Genomic DNA, 21,413 nt, shown 5'->3' on the forward strand with positions numbered 1-21,413 from the left:
CCCACCTCAGCCTCCTAGAGTACGAGGATCATAGGCGCCCAGCCAGAAAAGCCTTTCTACCTTTCCTATGTCTATCAGGTGTGGTGTGTGTACTGGAAGGACAGGAATTCCAACAGAACCAGTCCAGTGGAACAGGCCCTGCCTTTAGGGCTCAGGTGGCAATGATCTGCTTGGCAGACGTTAGGTCATGATTGCTGCAGGTTTGGGGCCTCAGCCCTTCAAGCATGTGCGGGCCAACTTGTTCGCACACTTGGCAAAAAGTAACTCAGGAAGCAGTAGCTTCATTGCTTCAATATAGTTTATTAGTTTTCTTTTCCACACTGGGGTTCCAGGGTGGGAGGCCTTTCACAGGGAGTCTTGAACAAATTAGCACTGCCAGCTAAGGCTGTGCTGTGACAAAGGGAAGATGCCTAATTTCTGAATCCCATAGCTGGCTGAGGTAGGCTGGGGTGGCCCGAGGGCTTCACCCTCCTGGGGAGGTAAAGGGTGGAATTTGAGAGGCATGTGCTGCTGGGCTGGCTCTGGGTGCTGTCCCTGCAAAGGGGTAATTCTGGAGGCTGGAAGATTTCCTGCTGAACTCAGAGAACAGGTGATAGGGCATTGGAGGGGGTGGTGATGGTCAGAAGGTAGAGGGTGTGACAATGGCCACCACAGCAGTGAGAGGAGCTGAGGCCCAGGGAGGTAGTCACACGCCCTGGTTCTTCAAGACCTCCAGGATGGCACGGAGAATGGCAGCTGCTGCCACTGCCCCAGGGTCGGGCTGGTCTAGCCGGGCAGAGCTGATATAACTGGCTCTTCCAGCTCCAGCTTCCATATTCTTGGTGGCCTCAGCTGCAGCTTCGGCATTCTGAGGGGTAGGAATGGGAGTAGGTTTACGGGAAGGCCCTTAGGCCTCTCCTTCCTGCTGTGTGCAGAGTGCTGTGCAGGCTGGCCTTGGACCCTCTTGTCGTATCTCTGCCAGCATCTTCTGCACTGTCACTAAGTGGAAAGCTCACCTTTCACTTACTTCTATCAGGGAAAGGGGCTGCCATTTACTGAGGCCCTGCTCTGTCCCAGGCACTGTGATGGGCTCCACATACCTCCTTAGCCTCACAATGGCCTTTGAGATAGGTGCTCATCTCTATTGTATAGAGGATGAAACTTGGTTGCAGGCAGATCATTAATTTGCACAAGGTCATATGGAGATGGGAGCCTAGTGGTTCCAACCCTGTCTCCCTGTATGGGACCCGCCTCACTCACCTCGACTGCCTTGGTCAAGACCTGGAACAGATCAGCCCCGGGGCTCTTCCAGGCCTGGAGCTCCTGTCCTGCTGCCCACAGAGAATCCAGCTGGACAAGGTAAGGGAGGGGGCTGAGGAGAGGCCCAGCCACTGAGGGTAGCCTGTAGGCCTTGCAGGCTCAAAAGGGGAAGGGCTGGGTATATAGCTCAAGTACTTACCATAGTCCTGTCCCCTGGGGCAGCCTTTCCGTACCTGGTAGGGAGAAAGAATGAAAGAGACTCACTGCAGGGAACCAGGGACTCCCTTAGGGAGTGGGGCCAAGGCCTGGCTAGGAACAGATAACATCAACCACCTCCTCCTGCCCACTCTGGTCTAAGGCACAGGGTGCAGACTCACTTCTGCATGGCCTCCAGGCCAGCATCCATGGCAGCAGACCAGGCTGGGAGGTCAGTCTTGGCCTTGAGGGGCTGAGCGGCTGCAGTCAGGAACAGGCCGTAGAGCTGGGGTTGGGGAGGCAAGAATGCTGAGCACATGAAGCTGGCCTGGACCTTGGCCATTCTGGAGCCCTCACCATCAGCCCTTCAGCCCCCCACACACACACACCCTGGGGGCTGCCGGCACCCACCGCCCCAGAGGAGCCTCCCATCTTCTCCAGTAGCAGGACGGACAACTTGGAGAGAAGCAGGGCAGGGCTGGCTGGGGTTGGGCCCTCCTTCAGCCACCCCTGGATTGCTGCAGGCAGAGAGAGAGGGTGAGGGATTCAGAGACCTCCCCTCCATCTGCCCGACCCCACTAAGCACCTAGGCCTGACTGCCAGCCAGCCTGAATGGAGGCTGGAAGTAGGGAGAGGAACTAGAAGGAAGGGATCCCAAGACTCCCTTTCCACACCCAGCGTGCACCCTGGAGAGGGCTCCAATGGGAAGTGAAGGGACCTTGGGAGCTGCCCTGCAGGTGGGGCCTGCCCAAAGCCCTCAACTTGACATTCTTACTCTGCTTCCTTGCTTTATTTTGTCTCCCTGGCCCTTTGCACTAACACCCTATATGTTTCACTGATTTATATGGTTTACCCTGTTTCTCCCTGAGAACACAGGCCATAAGGGTAGTTAATTTTTTTTTTTTTGAGGGGACAGAATCTCAAGCTGTCACCCTAGGTAGAATGCTGTGGTGTCACTGCTCACAGCAACCTCAAACTCTTGGGCTTAAGTGATTCTCTTGCCTCAGACTCCCAAGTAGCTGGGACTACAGGGGCCCGCCACAATGCCCAGCTATTTTTTTTTTTGTTGCAGTTGTCATTGTTGTTTTAGCTGGCCCAGGCTGGGTTGGAACCCACCAGCCTTGGTAAGCCCGTGCCCTACCCCTGAGCTACAGGTGTCACCAAGGGTAGTAATTTCTGCTTGCTCTGCTCACTACTATATCTGCACAGCTGAGAGCAGTGCCTGGCTTGTGGCAAGAATTAAAGACCTTTTTCTTTCTTCCTTTTTTTTTTTTTTTGTAGAGACAGAGGCTCACTTTACCACCCTTGGTAGAGTGCCATGATGTCACAGGACTCACAGCAACCTCTAGCTCTTGGGCTTAGGCGATTCCCTTGCCTCAGCCTCCCAAGTAGCTGGGACTACAGGCGCCCGCCACAACGCCCGGCTATTTTTTGGTTGCAGTTCAGCGGCGCTGGGTTTGAACCCGCCACCCTCGGTATATGGAGCTGGCACCCTACTCACTGAGCCACAGGCACCACCCAAAGACCTTTTTCTTGAATGAATTGTGTTGGGCAGTTTAGAGCTTTTCACTGATCTGGGTAAACAGAGAAAAGCAAGGACAACAGAATGAATTTTCATTGAGTTCTAAGTTACTCACTGTAAAGGATTCTTTTTGTTTCAGAGGCTACAACCTCCTACTTGTAGCACAGAAGGTCCTTTTCTTTAGGGAGACAGATGAAAGCACTAGGATTTTGTGAATGACCTCACTTGGCAATGTAAAAGTTGGCGACTTCAAGTCAGCACTCAAATGTTTTAGAAATTGTTCCACTTCATGAAATGCCAAAATTTAAGAACCAGTGTGCCACACCACACTGGTTCTTGGGACCCCACAAGGACCATGGTACCAACCTCTGGCTGCCCGGCTGTGGGTGGTCCCACAGTCCCCATCGCCTGCAGCCCGGTCCAGGGCATTCAGATGTTCCTCCAGGCCCAGGAGGGTGGTGCACACCTGTTCCAGCACAAGTGCCATCTTCTTTGAGGCTGAGCCTAGGAAGGGAAAATGGCAGGGAAGAAGCCTGCCTGGCTCTCCTCACAACCAAACTCGATCAAATGGGAAGCATGGGTGCCTGGGCCCCTGCATGCCCCACTGCACAGCCCTGTGTCTTTGGGAGGCCTGCCTCTTCCCCAACAGTGGGGGTTGGTACCTCCTGCTGTAGTAGAACCAGGGGCCTCCTGGGGCTCGGTGGGGGCTGCACGGCTTCGCTTCCGCCCTGTCACAGAGATCTTGGCCACGTTAGGCCAGGCTGCTGCAGTCGTTTCAGCGTCTAGGGACAGTAAGATAACTGTCTTAGATGGGGCTGGCCAGCCTGGCACTGAGCAGAGGCACCTCAGCATCCCCAGAGGAAGAGAGTCCATCTCAATAAGCATGTATTGAGTGCCTACTGTGTACCAGGGGAAGGAGGGAAGGTCGGTGGGGGAAAAGGTCACACTGATTTGAGGAGTATCCTAACACCAACACTCCATAGTCCAGTGAGAACCGGAAGGAAGGAGAAGCCAGTAAAGGCCTCTTCAAGGGTCCAGAGCCCTGACTATCAGGGTCAGCTCTGCTGGGGGTCTCTGCAATGTAGTTTCCCTGGCTCCATCCAGCTAATGACCCTTGGCTTGGGTTGACCAAAGGTTCCTGGTCTCACCTATTAGTTTCAGGAGAGGCTCATCCACCAGCAGGAGGGTGAGAGAAAAGCCAGGCATCTCCAGTGCTGACATGAAGGTGCCCACTAGGGCACGGGCAATCTTTACCCCTCGGCCCTCTGCAACCACAGCATGGAAGTCCAGGAGGGAACGGTGAGAACCAGGGAAAGAAACAATAGAAAAGCAAGGAGCTTAGAGGTCAGTAGAGAGATGGCCTGATTTCCTCAGGGGCCCCCCAATTACCACATTCCCTGGAAGTGTCCTCTCTGAGGGACAGAGGAACAATTCTAGGTCTCATTTAAGGTGAGCTCTCATGAGGTGCTAGGCCCTGTTAAGCATCTTAGGTATGTTTAATTTCATTTAATCCTCACGAAAGGCATTATTATTATTACCCCCAATATACACACAGGAAATCAGGCTCAAGTAGCCAGCAATTAAGTGGCAGAGTGGCAATGTAACTCAGGCTCATCTGACTGCACAGCCATGTTCTGTGCCATCACAAGATCCTACCTCAGCTGTTCAGCTGGTGTCCAGCTTCAAAGGGTTGGAGGGTCCCCTCCCCAGTGCAGGGCTCACCCAGGGAGCGGACAGCAGCATCAGCTATGATGCCCAGTTCCAGGAATGACAGGCCACCCAGGTTGTTGACCATCATCACCACCGAGGAGCCTGTGGAGTAGTAGACACAACCCCAGGTGAGACTCTCAGGGCACCCCTGTGCTGAAGGGGAGGGAGGGCTGGGAGTCCTGGATAACAGGCCACTCACCGGGCTGCACAGGCACATGGGATGCGTTGGAGGTGTTTGTCATGTGGTCGAGCATGAGTGCCATGATCTCGTCGGCTGTTGCCATCTGTCAGAGGGAGCCAGGAGTGAGCTGCGTCTGGGGGTCCTCGGCCTTAGTTTGGCTGGGCCAGGGAGTATACCTACCTTTATCCGGCGCACACCAGCTTCCCCATGGATCCCTGTGGATAGAGGGGATCACTGCTGAACCATTCAGGGTCTGGGGGTTCGCTCATAACACTTTATCAAGCACTTAGTGCTCAGTATAGGCTCAGCACTGTGCAGTGGGGGTGGGGGGAATGGACAGAACAACGAGACACACGCAGTGTGCTCTCTGGAAGCTGGTGGCTTGATGGTGGAGACTAAGTTCATTAGACGCAGTCATGATAGGCCAGAGAAGGCTGATGATCATTTTGGAAGCACAGGGAAAGAGAGGGTAAAGCTTTGTAGCCAGGGTGGACTTTGGCCTTTGAAAGAAGGGCATGTTTTGGCAAGGGCAGGAGCACCCAGGAATGTGAAGAAAGGCGAGATGTGCAGTCACACCATGTTTGGGGCCCTAGTGTGGACGGCAAAGTGGATAGAAATCAGGCAGGCTGGGCCCCAAGTGGCCAGATGAGAATACTAAGACCACCTGGGGAGAGCTCCAGGTGGGCAGAGGACTGTGTACCTAGCTCCCAGGGCAGAGGAGGTGGGCAAAACCCAAGGCAGGCACAGCTGAGACGGGGTGGCCACAAGCTTACCCAGGCCTAGCTCGACCTCATTGGCTGAGAGCTCAAAGGTGGGTTTGGAGCCAGGGACGCTGCAGGAGGACAGGCTCACCCCCAACGTACCTGTGCAAAAGGACAAATGAGAGGGATGACTGCTCTGGTGTCAGGCATTAGGAAGGGCAGCAGCAACACCTGGGCAGCCCAGGAGCATCCTCTCTGAGAAAGGCTGCCAGGCTCATCTCAGTGATGAAAGAGAAACTAGCTCAGTACTCAAGGCCACCAGTCCTCAGGAGCTCCTCCAAGGAGACCTTCCCTCAGCCCCTAGGGAACAGCCTGGAAAGCAGATTCCTGCAGCCAACAGGAACCTACTCCTCATACAGGCCTGCCCCAACCTCCTCCTTCCCCCTGCCCAGTCCCCGGCTGTCACTCACCCATGGCCTTGGCGACCACGCTCACCCGCTTTGTGATCTCTTCCAGCCCCACACCTGCCTCAGCCAGGGCACCTGCCACCTGCAGCCACACAGAGGTAAACCCCCCAGGGGAAGGAGTCACTGTACCACATGGGAGTAGAACACAGGCTGGGGATGAATTTATTTATTTTAATTAATTTATTTTTTGAGACACAGTCTCACTTTGATGCTCTTGCTAGAGTGCCATAGTGTCATAGCTCACAGCAACCTCAAACTCTTGTGCTCAAGTGATTCTCTTGCCTCAGCCTCCCAAGTAGTTGGGACTACAGACACCCGCCACAACACCTGGCTGTTTTTAGAGGCCGAGTCTCACTCTTGCTCAGGCTGGTCTCGAACTCTTGATCTCAAGCAATCCACCCACCTTAGCCTCACACAGTGCTAGGATTACAAGGGTGAGCCACCACTCCAGGCCTCAGATACATTTTTAAAAGACACATCTAGTGGTGGTGTGGGGAACAGACTGGTAAGGCAGGAAGGCAGGAAGCAGGCAGATAAGCCAGGGAAGGGGTGGCTTCAGCTGTCTGGGCACGAGCAGATGACCCTGAACCAATGCTGGGGCCAGCAGAGTCAGGGCTGCAGGATGGTGTCAGAGGCATTTGGGAGTGGAAGCACCAGCCACTGACTGGGTGTGGGGAAGAATGGAAAGGGTCTGGACAAGACCTATACCTGGGCTTAGGTACCTGAGGGGATGGCAGGGCCTTCCTGGGTAAGGGAAACTGGGGAAGAAGATGAAATGGATTCTTGGGGGATGGACTGGGTGGCAGGAAAGGTGTTGTTATTATTTCTGGTACTATTTCATTAGCACATACAGCTGTAACTTGCCAACTTAATACATTTTTTCTAAAGAGTTGGGTTTGGCTTGTATGTTTTTAACTTAGTCAAAAAAGCATGAACATGGTTTTATTGCCTTTCTGCATCCCAAAAGGAAAGTGTAGGAGACCAGAGAGTAGAAGAATGTTCTTTACAAATTAAGCTTTTTTCCTTCTCTAAAACTAACACTTGGCACTCACAGTTTTACCGGCCTAACACATTTATATTGCAGTGTATAAGAAGACAAAGAAAGAAGCAATTGGTTCAAATGGTCTTCTGTTGCAAAGAAACAAATCTGAAGGCTGGGACTGGTGGCTCATGCCTGTAATCCTAGCACTCTGGGAGACTGAGCTCAGGAGTTCAAGACCAGCCTGAGCAAGAACGACCCTGTCTCTAAAAATAGCTGGGTGTTGTGGCAAGCACCTGCAATCCCAGCTACTCGGGAGGCTGAGTGATCCTCATTACTTGAGCCCAAGAGTTTGAGGTTGCTATGAGATATGACTCCAAGGCATTCTACTAAGGGCGACAGAATGAGACTCTGTCTCAAAAAAGAGAGAGAGGTAGGCCAGGTGCTGCTGGGAGAGAGCAGGTGGGAGTGCCTGGGCATCGCTGGAATCCTGGGGTGTGAAGCTTACCTTGTGTATCAGCACTGTGCCACAAAGCCCCCGCCGACCTGCCTTCTTCACCACCGTGAAGGCGCTGTCATCTCCAATGACCACCATCTCCACAGGGATGCCCTCAGCCCGTGCCTGCTCCCGGGCCAGGCCGAAGTTCAGCCGATCCCCAGTGTAGTTCTTCACGATGAGGAGGGTCCCCACTGCAGAAGCAGCAGGCCCCATCAGTGCCTGCCCTCACTCTACCCCACAGTGTCCTCCCCTGCATGCCAGGCCTACCTGTGCCTGCCTGGGCCACTGCCCTGATGGCTGCCAAGATGCTGCCCACTGCCGGGGAGGTGAACACGGCTCCTGCGATGACACCAGTCAGCATCCCCTTCCCTATGAAACCTGGAGTGGGGGTGGGGTGGGGTGAGGATGCCAGGATGGAACTGTGCCTGCAGTCACTGGGGCTTCCCACACTCCTGGGGATCATGGATTGTGAGCCCTGCTATGTGCTTGGTGCTATAGATGCCCCCCAAGACTAGAAGTCACCTTAGAGAGGCCTCCCTTGACCTTTCAGTTTGACCACCTCCAGGGACTCCCTATTCCTTTGCCCTGTTTTATTGTCTTCACTATGTCACTCAGTGCTCTCTGAAATGATCTCATTTGCTTATGTGTTTACCTGGCTGGCTATGGTCTGTCTCCCTAAAATCAAGTATTTACTCCATAGGAGCATGGACTTTGTCTGTCTAGTTCACTGTTGTACTCTTAGAGTCCAGTACAGTGCCAGACACACAATGGGCTCAGTAGTGTTTGCTGAGTGAATGAATGGATTTGCTGAAGGGAGACAGGAAAGGTAGAAATGATACCAAGCCTGGCCACTGTCCTCTAGGAGCTCTCAAGTTAACAACTTTGGCTCCAGACAAGAAACAACCCAGGACTTTCCAGATGTGGAAATGGCAGGCTAGGAATTCAGAAGAGGAATTCGGGATATTGCTCTGGGTTAGAAAAGTTAGGAAGCCTTCATAGATAAGTGTGTGTGGGGGGGGGGGAGGGGGGGGCATCTGCTGGGCCTGGAAAGCCAGGAGGATTCATCCTCAGAGCTGGAAGTTTCTACAGATCGCCTGGCCCAACCTCATACTTTCAAAGTATAGAAATGTACTTTTAGGCTGAGTACCTGTAGCTCAATGGTTAGGGCGCCAACATCATGCACCAGGGCTGGTGGGTTTGAACCTGCCCTGGGCCTGCTAAACAAAAACAAAAAAATAGCTGGGTGTTGTTGCAGGCGCCTGTAGTCCCAAGATACTAGGGAGGTGGAGGCAAGAGAATCACTTGAACCCAAGAGTTTGAGGTTGCTGTGAGTTGTGACATCACAGTACTCTATAGAGGGTGACAAAGTGAGACTCTGTCTCAATTGAGAAAAAAAAGAAATGTACTCTTATAGGTGTGATCCAGGGAGGCTATAACTGTGTCACAGCATAGCCTGGGGGAGTGGAAACCAGGCCCCATTCTGGACTCTGTCCTGCACCTCATTCCAGAAGCCCCTGTTAGGCTTCCTAACTTTTCTACTTTTACAACTCTAGCATCCCACTCCCGCTCCAGGGCACTCACCAGCATGGGCAGGCTCATGGCCAGAGCCCCCACCTGACAGTAGAGCCACCCGGCCCTTGAGGTTGTCCAGGTCAGAACGAAGGGCCACTCGGTGGCCCTGCAAGAGCTGCAGGTTGGGGTCACAGGCCACCAGGCCAGCAAGGGCATCATCAGCACAGCCTGCCACTGAATTCACCAGCTTCTTGGAGCTCTGTGGGAGAGGAGAGAGAAAGAGTTTCAGGGTATGGTCATCAGGGACACCCCATCATGCCTAGCCACAGTGTGGTGGTGAAGACTCCTGTCCGCCAGGGAACTCTAAGGACACAGAATTTCCCTGAGTTGGGTGACATTTTATTAGGTGGATGTTTCTGTGAGTTCTTGTCTTAATTTGTGACTTTTTAACTCAGTGCCTAATTTATGAAGCATTTTGTATCATGGCTAAAATATATCCTGAAAAACAAAAAAAATACCCCCCCCCCAAAAAAAATGGGGGAATTGGAATCCTCAGTATAAAATATTTTAATAAAATTAGGCTCTGATGTCTTCTGTCAAAGGAAGAGAAGCCTCTGGCTGAGGCTCCTGTGCTGGGGGAAGGTGTTGAGTAGGCTCCAGCCATGGTTGGTCCCCTGGGCCTCTGACATAGGGTAAACATTTCTCCAGCCTCTTGGTGTGCCAGGCCCAGGGCTGGGCACTATGGGTAAGAGATGTAAGGACACTGTCCCTGCCCTCCACAGCGACACAGAGAGACCATGTCCATGTGCTATGAGGTAGTGCTATCTGAGAGGGGCATGCATGCACCTTGGGAGTATGGAGGCAGGGCCTGAAGGTGAAGGATAAGTAGGAGTTAGTAAGGCAAAAGGGGGCAGGAAATGTGGGTCCAGGGAAAAGGGAGGTTGTTCCAGACAGAGAGGGAACATAAGGCAAGGGCTGGAAGTATGACTGATATGGTGGCACCAGGAAGCTAGTGTGGCCTACAGGGGGAGGTGGGCAGGGCCTCTGAGCTGTAGGAAGATGCCAGCCCTGGGCAGCCTCAGAATGGGGTGCTAGCAGAAGGGGGTGTGGGGACTAGAGTGGAGGTAGGCTTGAGCTCTGCTGTCACGGGGGCTCATGTTCAAATCCCATTTCTGGCTTGGGGCCCGTAGCACAGTGGTTACGGCACCAACCACATACACAGAGGCTGGCGGGTTCAAACTCGGCTGGACCAGCTAAAAAAACAACAATGACAACTGCAAGAAAAAATAGCCAGGCGTTGTGGCGGGTGTGCCCGTAGTCCCAGCTACTTGGGAGGCTGAGGCAAGAGAATTGCTTAAGCCCAAGAGCTGGAGGTTGCTGTGAGCTGTGACGCCATAGCACTCTACTAAAGGCAATATAGCGAGACTCTGTCTCAAAAAAAAAAAAATAAATAAATAAATAAAATCCCATTTCTGCCTCTCATTAGCTGTGAGGACCTAGTGAAGACACATCATTGTTCTGAGCTGCAATTCTGAGTCTGTAAAATGGGAGTGTACTACAACAGTGTCCATGCCTCTGATATAGTCAACACTCAATCAAAGGGAACAGGATATGAAAAGCTGGAGCCAGGTACACCAGAGACGAAGGCTGCCTGCAGCCTCTGCCTTTGTCCTGGAGAGGAGACTGGGGCCCAGGTGGACCCAGAGGGCCAGGCTCTCAGTGCCACCTGGTGGCCTGACCTAAGCCTGCAGCTGAACCAGGTCAAGGGCAAGGTGTACTTCCAGCTGCAGCTCCTTCCTGAGCATGACAGCAATGGTTCCTTTGTGTAGAATTTGACCCTGATGTCTTCCTTCAGACTTTTCCTGAGTCCCGCCAGGGCCAGGCCCGGGGTCAAGCCACCTGCTTTGGGATGAGGAGAGTAGCCCAGGTCCATGGGAAGCAAGCAGAATAATAAGCTTGGCTCCATTTGCCCAGCAATGACTAAGAACCAAGCCTGTTCTTAGTGTTTTTGAACATGTCTCATTTAATCTTCCTAACAGCCCTACAAAGGAAAAATTGGCTAGGTGAGAAAACTGAGTCACGGTTAAGTAATTGTGCCCAAGATCACACAGCAAGTGTTTAGGTCTGCCCAGCTCCAAAGCTGGGTCCATGTTGGCCACATCATGCTGCTTTCCTGAGAGGCTGAAGGGAGGTGGAGGGTGGCAGAGGTCTTGCCCTAGAAAGGGAATGGGCTGGTAGCTCTCAGAGCCCACCAGGGACTGGAACACACAATGAGGTTGTGAGTTGGTCTCACCTCCAAGCCCAGCCTCCAGCACCACCATTCTAGAAGAATGTGCCCTGTTCCCCATCTGGGTAACCTGTCCTGCCTGGGGTTCTCAACTGTCCCTGCACCAAAGCCATTCCTGGTTCCCAGTGGCCTGAGGGGATGGAAAAGAAAAGGAAGTCAGGCAAGAGTCCTCTCTGATCAACACCTCACAGTCACATGGTGGTAGGCCTTAATGTGCCATACACTTCAGATGAAGAAAAGGAGGCCCAGACAGGTCAAGACTCCTGCAAAGTATCACATGGCTGGTTGGTGGCTGGCTGAAATTTGAACCCACATCTGCTCAAGGCTTGCTTTGGTTTAGATTAGTTTAGAGTGACCCTGGGGCAAAGCCCAGGGGCATGGCAGTCTTGTACACTGCAGAACCCAGCTCTGGGACCAGTCTTCATATGCTCCAGGTTCAGGACAGTCACAAAGCTGTTCTTCACGGTGCCTTCTGTGACTGGTACAGTGTCTATCACAGAGCAGGTATCTGCTAATGTTCTAACCTAATATGTGGCCTGGACTCAGGGCTGAAAGGCTCCTTAGGGACTTAGAGGCTGCAGCCCCAAATTTGGCTGGGACCACTGGCCTCCAGGAAATGGAGGGAAGCAGGGATCAGGTCCTGAGAGAGAAGGTGACCCTATCTCTTAACCTCTGAACCTCAGGAGGCAGCAGCAGCTTTCAGTAAGGAATTAAGGAGTTCTAGCATGTCCAGGGCTGGGATTCTGCTTTGCGACCAGTGTCCTCCCCTTCCCCTGGCCCCACATGACTCACCATGGTGGGGAGGCTCTGAAGCAAAGTGAATTCACAACTTTTCACGGAGCGACGGGAGATGGACGATCCTGTGGCTGTTACCTGGATCTGAGTACAGTGGAGGCAGCAGCAGCACCTACAGGAATGGGTAATACAAGCTGATGAAGGCACTTGCGGCCAACTGGCACAATCACGTTTCCAGTGGCCTAGTAATTAGGGAGCTGCCTCAGACTTCGGTCCAAGTCCAAACTCTAGTACGTGAGCTAGGAATGGAGAAGAGCATGGGGCCGACCAAGGTTCACACCCGCACTTGGTTGCCAGGAGATAGATCAATCCATGCTGGGTACAAGACTACTTTTATGGCCAGGAGCAGTGCCCACCTCATTACCAAGGAGCAAAGTGAACCAAAAAATAACTTCATCTTTTACACAGGCATCACATGTGGTGAAAAAGTTTACAAAGCTCTTCCTACACTTGCTCTTGTTAGCCTTGGCACCACACCAAGAGGGAGTCAGCTGCGTTTGTGATCCTATTTTACTTCTAGAAAGACTCAGAAAGCTCTAATGACTTGCACAGGATCATACAGTTCAAAGCCAAGACTCAGACTGATGTCTATTTATAAAGTTATGTTTTTTCTACTGATAATTTAGTGCCTCCAGTCAGGCAGAGCCTCTGCTGTGGGCAAACCAATATGTAAACCACAATGACATTCTCGTTCCCCTAAGTTCAGCCTGGTTCAGAGGTGTCTTGGGCTCTGAAAGGGCCACACAGGGACTTGGGCTCTATACATGGGCAAGCGCACAATGGGAAGAATTCAGACATTGATTCTGCACCTAGGTCTGCCTCAACCTACTGGGAAGATCTTAGGTAAACCAATTCCCCTCTGAGCCTCAGCTTCCTCATCTGTAAAATTGCTCTCCTCTGGCATTCTATGGATATACCACGCCACGTGGTCCTCCTCCTGCTCCTTGGGGAATATTTGATGTGTGTGTGTGTATGGCGGACCTAGCAGTTACAGCCCTCCTGGGTTATCAAGGCTGTCACAGGCAAAATTCTGGTTTCATATATGAGATCATTATTTGTACAACAATGAGGGGCATTAATAATTTGGCACGTGGCCTGGGTGGGCCCTTCAAAGTCTTAAAGATCAGTTTAAAAGCGGAGAGGTGTGCGTCCTGGTGCCTCCCCCACCCACAGGTAAGGCGGGTGATCGTTCTACGGTCAGGCCAGGGCAGTGGCTTTGGAGCAACTAGGAGAGTTAAGGGTGGGGGAGGCAAGGTTCTAGTCTGGGATGTGCACATATCGTTGTCACCATCCCGTCTCTAGGCCTCTGCAGTCCTTCCTGCTCTAAAAGGGGGAACGGCCTGAGAGCTCCTGGAGCAATGGAAGACGGAGAGGACCGGGTCTGGGTAAGGGTGAGGGGCGCGGCGCGGGATTGGGGGCCTCGGAGAAACTCCCCTAGCGGATCCCGCCCGCGTCAGCCACCTCTGTAGCAGTAGCGTGTTCACAAGGACCCCAAACAGCGAACACGCATCCGGGTCCTCCGGGCTCTGGCAGTAGGAGACGAGGCGGAGCCTTCAGAGGCGGGGCCTGCCGTGATTGGTTGGCTCGGGCTCCGGGAGTCCTCCAAGACGCCAGGTGATGCTGTCCCGTGATGCCCCGCGCCCCGGCCGCTCTGGCCTGCAACGTGTCTTCGGGGCGGAGACAGCGGTAGTGGAGCTGAGCGCGGGTGGGGGCCACCTGTCTCTTTGCTAGTGTCCGTCTCGCTATCGTCGCCCTCGAGTCCCGACGGGCCGCCCCAGGCCTCGACATGTCGTACAACTACGTGGTAACGGCACAGAAGCCCACCGCCGTGAACGGCTGCGTGACCGGTGAGTCTGCCGGGGTAGGAGACCCCAGCGAGGAAGCCAACTGAGGTCAGCCGAGGCCTAGGGAGGCCAGCGGCCCCTGGGCGGCCAGGTAGAACTGGGCCCAGGGAAAGGAAGGCGCTGGCGGCTGAGGAACCTCCCCCAGCCCCACGGCCTCAAAGGAGCTGTCTCAGCACGTACCTTTTTGGGGATTAGAATCTGCTTTTGAGGGTCCACTTTCGTTTCGGGAGGTCACTTTGACTCGAGGGGAGGCCTGGGTCCAGTGGGACAGCAAGTGGAATGTGAGTTGATTCTGCAGTGTTGGTTTGGGCGCAGAGATGGGTCTCGTGTGGCCGAGGGAAGGGGCGATGATGATGACGACTTTTGGGTCCGAATTTTCAGATATGGGAGTCCAGGGGCCCCAGAGATGTGAAGAATGCCCTTATTCACCCAGAAAGGGAGAGGAGCTCTCTCTGGGCTCATCCCTTTGCCTGGGGCTGTTGTTTACATGAGGGCACTGGAAAAGTGGGTTTGGTTTGCCTGGCCCAGGGCTGGGTTTGCCTTGTTCACTGTGTGCAAGGATTATTAAGGACACCAATGTCCAGTTGCAAACCTCTGGGCTCATCCCTTTGCCTAGGGCTGTTGTTTACATGCGGGCACTGCTGGAAAGGAGGGTTTGGTTTGCCTGGCCTAGGGCTGGGTTTGCCTTGTTCACTATGTGCGAGGATTATTAAAGACACCAATGTCCAGTTGCAAACCTTAAACTTATGTACTTATGTGAATTCTAATCATGATTCCAAAACAAAACTCTGATGTTCAGAGTTGGAGGCAGCTAAGAGTGTGGATGACGGTATTGGTAGACTGCTGGGAGGACAAACGGTGTGGACAAAACAATGTTTTAACATAAAGCTCTGGAAATTTTCTTCATTTGATCTGGTCTGTATGATAAAATTTTTTTGTGAGACTTTAGATCAGTGGTTCTCAACCTGTGGGTCGCGACCCCTTTGTAACAATGAAAATACATTGCAGCATTAGGAAGGTTGAGAACCACTGCTTTAGATGAGGACTAGAAGAGGTGAACACTTTCTCCAGCATTCTCAGTCAGAGTCTGCCACTGTAATAGGAAAGTAAAATTCAAAGGGCCATGTGAAGGTTTTACACAGTCATTGTTTGTTGAAGGACATGCTGTTTGTCTTAGGTCCATTTCAGTTTTCTTAGTCTGATTAGGGAAGTAGCTTTGCTGAATGAGGTGCTGGATTTGGCAAGAAGGGGAATAAATGGAGGTAGTTGGAGAAACGTGAAGTAAATGAAAAGTTTAGAAATATTTAGATATAAGTGATAGGATTATTAGAAGGGATTGGACTGGATGTTAACCAGCATTCTCTGGCTTCAAAATTAGAGCATCTGTTCTTTCAGGACACTTTACTTCAGCTGAAGATTTGAACCTGTTGATTGCCAAAAACACAAGATTAGAGATCTATGTGGTCACTGCGGAGGGGCTTCGGCCAGTCAAAGAGGTGGGCATGTATGGGAAGATTGCCGTCATGGAGCTTTTCAGGCCCAAGGTAAGTGTTCTGAGTTGGGACAGGCAATGGAGGAAGAAATGTTGGTTATAGGTTGTTTTATGTTTTATGATTGCTTGAGATGGGTGAAATATGATTTAGGAGAGAAACTCTCTGCTCTTCTTGAATGGCACGTTTCAGTGTGTACTCGTTTCTTTTCTTTTTTAGACCAAGTCTCATTGTATGTCTCTGGGTAGAGTGCCATGTCATCATAGCTCACAGCAACCTCAAACTCCTAGGTTCAAACAATTGCATTGCCTCTGCCTCCTGAATCACTGGGACTACAGGCATCCACCACAGTGCTTGGCTATTTTTTAAAGAGTTCCTGAGTTCAAGCGATCCACTGTCTTAGCCTCCCAAAGTGCTAGGATTACCAAGCATGAGCCACTGCTCCTGGCCTATGTACTCCTGTTGACCAAGCTTCCTAGAAATAGGAGAGAGTCATTAGAGAAACATTTATGAAGTTGACTTCTTTAGGAAGGGGAAATTAAAACAGTTTGAAATGTGGGTTACCCCCCCACACCATATTGCTTGGTGATTCAGTGGGTAGGGTACAGAGTAGGGCAATCTTGGCTTCATTCCTTACTAATTGCAGCTTTGGGTATCACTTTAGTTGTCATTTAAAGTACCTTTCATAGTCTCGATTTCCCCCTCTACAAAGTGGGGAAAACAATGTATAGTATCGGGGTTATTGTGAAAATTAAATGATTAGGTAACACAGGGCTTAGCCCTTAATAAGCATTCAATGTTATTTTAACAATTATCATCATAGTTATTTTTGTCATTATTTTAATCCAGATGTGCCATTACATTGCTTCATTATGTCTTAACTGAATCTGGTAAGAAAGTAGTAGGTTCAGAGTTTTCATTATAACCCTTTGAACCAGCAGTTCTCAACTTGTGGGTCGCAACCCACAGGAACTGTATTAATGGGCCGTGGCATTAGGAAGGTTGAGAACCACTGCTTAGAACAAAATGGTCATTTTTTTGTGGTCTGTGTTAAGTAAGACTTTGAGGGTCCATTTTAGCTTCCATTGTTGTATCTACATTTTTTTCTCCTCTTTCACCAAATACTTGGAGAGAAGAGGAGGGGGCATGATTTCCATCTTTCAGAATTTGAATGGAATGATTGAGATTAGCTTGAAATTGAAATAGATGAAGACATTATATACAGAATAGAGAAATGGAGGATCTTGAAAGCGAGGACTGGATGTTTACAGCTGCAGTTCTGGCTTTTTGTACATGCCCTTAGGGTGTGTGTACCTAGTGTAGATTACAAACTCACCATGTATTTTCTGTTTAGGGAGAGAAGAATTTGGAATGTTCTTAAAGAATTTGGCATGCTTAAAGACTGGGCAGGTTGTTCCTGTTTTGAAAAGCACTTCTTTTAATAGCATAATGTTGGTTTCTAGGGGGAGAGCAAGGACCTGCTGTTTATCCTGACAGCCAAGTACAATGCCTGCATCCTGGAGTATAAGCAGAGTGGAGAGAGCATTGATATCATTACGCGAGCTCATGGCAACGTCCAGGTGAGGTGGCTGCTTCACATTGGTGAGTGTTTTCCAGGTAGGGCTGTCATGATTCATTGATGAAAATTAAAGTGCTAGAAGCAGCCTTCTTAGTCTAGAGCAATGGTTTTCAACCTGTGGGTCGTGACCCACTGGAACTGTATTAAAGGTTTACAGCATTAGGAAGGTTGAGAACCACTTGTCTAGAGATTGAAGAGAAAGGACTTCTTTAGTTCACTCAGGGTCCCAGGGGCAGGGTAACAATTCATTGAGATCCAATGTTTCACAGAAAAAGTATACGCTGACATCTGGGCTCCCTGGCATGTCAGGTAGATCCAGTAGTTTTACTGTCTCTCTTAAAGTTACCCTAGGAGAGTGGTATCCAATGTCCTTTGTTGCTATGTGGGTGTTGAAGCTCCTTGCTAATCCCAGTTTTTTTGTTTCTCAGGACCGTATTGGCCGCCCCTCAGAGACCGGCATTATTGGCATCATTGACCCTGAGTGCCGGATGATTGGCCTGCGACTGTATGATGGCCTTTTCAAGGTTATTCCACTAGATCGGGACAATAAAGAGCTCAAGGCCTTTAACATCCGCCTGGAGGAGTTGCATGTTATCGACGTCAAATTCTTGTATGGTTGCCAAGCGCCTACCATTTGCTTTGTCTACCAGGTACTGGATGGAGAGGAGAGAGGGAGAAACTGTGTGGTCTGGCTTAGTTGGGTTTGTTTTTTTTTAATCGGAATGCCTGGATTTGATGGTAGGGTAGAGAGAAGTGTTTATGTATTTGTCCCGAAATAAATGTTTTGAATAATACAATTAATATTGGTCATATTTTGGTTGCTTTTTGAGTGCATTAGTACTTATTGCAGAGGCAGCAAGCTCACTGGGACTTGTAGCAGGTTTTAATCTGGAGATTTCTCTCTGGTTGTGGGGCTTGGAGATTTTATAGTGTGACCCAGTTTATACTTTGAGTCTTTTACTGACATGCTATAGGATTATGAAAACTTAGCTTTAAAAAAGTGATCTAGAACTTGCCTTTATAGGTAAAGAGAAGATGTCTCAGTGGTGCCTTGTTTGCGTTTTGTCCAGCACTTACTTTCTGGTGTCTTGCTGGCTCTTGACTTCTATTTTAGTCTAAGCCTAAAACTTTCGCAGAGCTGATCCTGGGCAGCTGTTCTCTGGTCTAGATCTGTTAAGTCAGGGTAGGGTGGCAGAGCACAAGACTAATATGCCTGTGTAGGGGTAACATGCAGTGTGAGGTAATTTCACTTGTGCATAGTTGAATAAATGACAGAAGGAAATGATAGTCCAGTTCCGTGGATAGTGTGGCAGTGCATGAACATCGATAGCTCTGTTAAGTATTGGAAACACTAATGTATTTTTGTGTACTCTTAGTGTTTCCATAAGTGCTGTAGTTCTGAGGTTGGTTGGAAGAAGGTTTAATTGAATATAATTGAAACTGGTTTAGGAGATTTTGTTTGATCTTACTAGCTATCAGAGCTAAAGTAAAAACTTAGAATTTCTCTCCCTTTAGTTTTGTAAATGTCAGGTAATTAAAACTTTGATGTTATTGATTATTCTAGGCTGTGTGATTGTTTCCAGCCTCGGGGAACTGGTTATGATCAGATCTTCATTTCTTCATATGTATCTCAGCGGCCCAAGTCTACTTTTTTTTTTTTTTTTTGAGACAGAGCCTCAAGCTGTCGCCCTGGGTAGAGTGCCATGGCATCACAGCTCACAGCAACGTCCAACTCAAGTGATTCTCCTGCCTCCAGCTCCCAAGTAACTGGGACTACAGGTGCCCACCACAATGCCCGGCTATTTGGCGGGCCCAGGCTGGATTTGAACCCGCCAGCTCAGGTGTATGTGGCTGGCACCTTAGCCGCTTGAGCCATAGGTGCTGAGCCACCCAAGTCTACTTTGCTTGAACTTTTTGTGAAATTGGGTCTTAGCACTGCTCATTGATAGATTGATGGGAAAATTCTTTTCATCAACTGAAAATTGTCTCCTATTTTATGCCAAAAATTCAAGTCCATTCTTTAGGAACTGTTAACACTAATAAAGATGCGATCCCTGTCTGAAAGGTATTGCTGAATTCTTTTCATAAGTTCTTAGAGGACTCTGGTCTCACCTTTCTTGAAGCTGTCTTCCATTGGTTGAGCTTGGTGTTCTCTCCAGTCCTATTCTTTTAGCTTCTTTTTTTTTTTTTTTTTTTGGGCCAGGGCTGGGTTTGAACCCGCCACCTCTGGTATATGGGGCCGGCGCCCTACTCCTTTGAGCCACAGGCGCCGCCCCTTCTTTTAGCTTTTTAAAGGTGACTTTGGCAGCCCCAGGACTGGCATGAGTCATGAGTTAGAAAAAAGGGAAGATGGTATTGACAATGGCAGTACTGATGGTTTTGACTCACTTTAGAAGAGCAATTAAGTTTTGTTCTCCCTGTCATCATCCTGTCAGAATGCTTTTAAGAATTGTATCAGACGGGGCGGCGCCTGTGGCTCAGTGAGTAGGGCACCAGCCCCATATGCCGAGGGTGGCGGGTTCAAACCCAGCCCCGGCCCAACTGCAACAACAACAAAAAAATAGCCGGGCGTTGTGGCGGGCGCCTGTAGTCCCAGCTGCTCGGAAGGCTGAGGCAAGAGAATAGCGTAAGCCCAAGAGTTAGAGGTTGCTGTGAGCTGTGTGATGCCACGGCACTCTACCCAAGGGCGGTACAGTGAGACTCTGTCTCTACACACACACACAAAAAAAAGAATTGTATCAGACAATTTTTTTCTTAATCTATTAGATTTAGCTTCTCAACATGTTTGTCTTGCTTGCCATTTTGTAAAATTCTTTTTTTTTTTTTTTTTTTTGAGACAGAGTCTCAGGCTGTCACCCTGGGTGGAGTGCTGTGGCTTCATAGCTCACAGCAACCATAAACCTCTTGGGCTTAAGCAATTCTCTCGCCTCAGCCTCCCAAGTAGCTGGGATTACAGGTGCCTGCCACAATGCCCGGCTAGATTTTGGTTGTAGATGTCATTGTTGTTTGGTAGGCCTGGGCTGGATTCAAATCTGCCAGTTCCTGTATGTGGCTGGTGCCCTAGCTGCTTGAGCTACAGATGCCAAGCCATGTAAAATTCTTGAGACAAAGAAATAAACCATGCCTGTGTGCACACTTGCACACACACAGAGTATCTCTTATAAGCTTAGTACAATGTGACAAGTTTATATTTCTAATGCTTTAAACCCATCTTGGTTGATTGAGTTGTTAGAAGCAGCGGATCTCAGCTTCACAGGTGGTGTCCCATTCCACCTAGAAATTAATCTCAGGCATACCTGGTGACTGTCAGTATACTGAGGGTAAGGATGGGAAGGCTGACATAGGGTTGTCAGTTGCTGGGTGGTTGTGGTAGCTTGTCCCTTTTAGGGCCTCTCTCCAACCATGGGTCATCTTTCCTGAGGGCTAACATTCCACCTTTCCCCCCAGGACCCTCAGGGGCGGCATGTAAAAACCTATGAGGTATCTCTCCGAGAGAAGGAGTTCAATAAGGGCCCTTGGAAACAGGAAAATGTAGAAGCTGAAGCTTCCATGGTGATTGCAGGTTAGTTGTGGGTTTTAGGAAATTTGCCTCTACCCCCAGGTCTGGGCTAATTCCTTATTTTTGTTCCCCTCTTTACCTTCTATACTCTTTATTTTAGTGATCATTATTACTAAACATTTACGAAGTATATGTGTTTTTACAACTTTCTTCTGTCTCCTTTCTCTAAAATATGCTTTTTTTTAAGTTTTGTCTTTGGAATTTTCTGTTTTTACTCCTCTTCTAAAAGTAAAACTTTCTTTTATTGGGGGTAGAGGCATTAATTATAAAACTTTGAGACTGATTGCACAGTGGCATATGGAAATGAGTTATTATTTTATCGTCAGGCGTGATGTTTAAAAATTGAAAGCAAGTCAGGCACGGTGGCCCATGAAGCTGAAGTGGAAGGATCAGTTGAGCCCAGGAGTTTAAGTCCAGCCTGGGCAACATAATGAGACCTCGTCTTAAAAAAAAAAAAGCTAACAGGGACCAATAGAATTGATCTGGCTTTTTTGTTTCATAGATGAAGGAGGAAGCAGGGCGAGAGGGACTTGTCCATGTCTGTACATAATTGACAAAGCCTGGGCTAGAGTCCAGTCTTCTTCATTTCTTATCCTGTACTCTGCCCCCAATATCATAGTGTCTGTCTCACCCAGTAGAGAAGGTTTAAAACTCTTAAGAGAAAATGGGCTTTTCTTTTTTTTTTTTTTTTTTGGCCAGGGCTGGGTTTGAACCCACCACCTCTGGCATATGGGACCGGCGCCCTACCCCTTTGAGCCACAGGCGCCGCCCAAAATGGGCTTTTCTAAATGATGGTTCTGATAATGGGGGAAATTAAGCTAAGAGAAGGGATAAGGAGAAAAAAAGTAAAAGCC

The 21,413-nt window shown here is 49.9% G+C and overlaps 2 protein-coding genes across 2 annotated transcripts in view; one reads left to right on the top strand and one right to left on the bottom strand.

The window, feature by feature from the left end:
• Positions 1–280: 280 nt before the first annotated feature.
• Positions 281–12,193, bottom strand: TKFC (triokinase and FMN cyclase). Its single transcript, XM_053561513.1, has 17 exons — positions 12,085–12,193; positions 9,075–9,264; positions 7,761–7,871; positions 7,503–7,684; positions 6,019–6,097; positions 5,621–5,710; positions 5,028–5,062; positions 4,866–4,950; positions 4,679–4,768; positions 4,105–4,221; positions 3,619–3,738; positions 3,323–3,460; positions 1,846–1,952; positions 1,617–1,720; positions 1,439–1,472; positions 1,240–1,329; positions 281–847 (listed from the first exon to the last, which is right to left on the bottom strand). Exons 1-17 carry the CDS (start codon positions 12,085–12,087, stop codon positions 686–688), a joined length of 1,737 nt encoding a protein of 578 aa, XP_053417488.1. The 5' UTR covers positions 12,088–12,193; the 3' UTR covers positions 281–685.
• The window catches only part of DDB1 (damage specific DNA binding protein 1), a 44,808-nt gene continuing 35,587 nt past the window's right edge, over positions 12,193–21,413 (top strand). Inside the window, exons 1-5 of the mRNA XM_053561499.1 lie at positions 12,193–13,934; positions 15,327–15,475; positions 16,885–17,001; positions 17,429–17,650; positions 20,448–20,562. Coding sequence (XP_053417474.1) covers positions 13,874–13,934; positions 15,327–15,475; positions 16,885–17,001; positions 17,429–17,650; positions 20,448–20,562 — 664 coding nt within the window. The 5' untranslated portion in view covers positions 12,193–13,873. The remainder of the gene's footprint in view (positions 13,935–15,326; positions 15,476–16,884; positions 17,002–17,428; positions 17,651–20,447; positions 20,563–21,413) is intronic.

The sequence above is a fragment of the Nycticebus coucang genome, chromosome 14, assembly GCF_027406575.1.
Source record: "Nycticebus coucang isolate mNycCou1 chromosome 14, mNycCou1.pri, whole genome shotgun sequence".
Lineage (NCBI taxonomy): Eukaryota > Metazoa > Chordata > Mammalia > Primates > Lorisidae > Nycticebus > Nycticebus coucang.

What these genes read in the sequence shown, in the direction of transcription:
- TKFC (XM_053561513.1), bottom strand. An exon ending in AGTGGCCCAGGCAGGCACAG is followed by an intron (nt 7,685 to 7,760) that starts GTAGGCCTGGCA and finishes CTGCTTCTGCAG; the next exon opens with TGGGGACCCTCCTCATCGTG. An exon ending in GGCCTGGAGGCCATGCAGAA is followed by an intron (nt 1,473 to 1,616) that starts GTGAGTCTGCAC and finishes TCTCCCTACCAG; the next exon opens with GTACGGAAAGGCTGCCCCAG.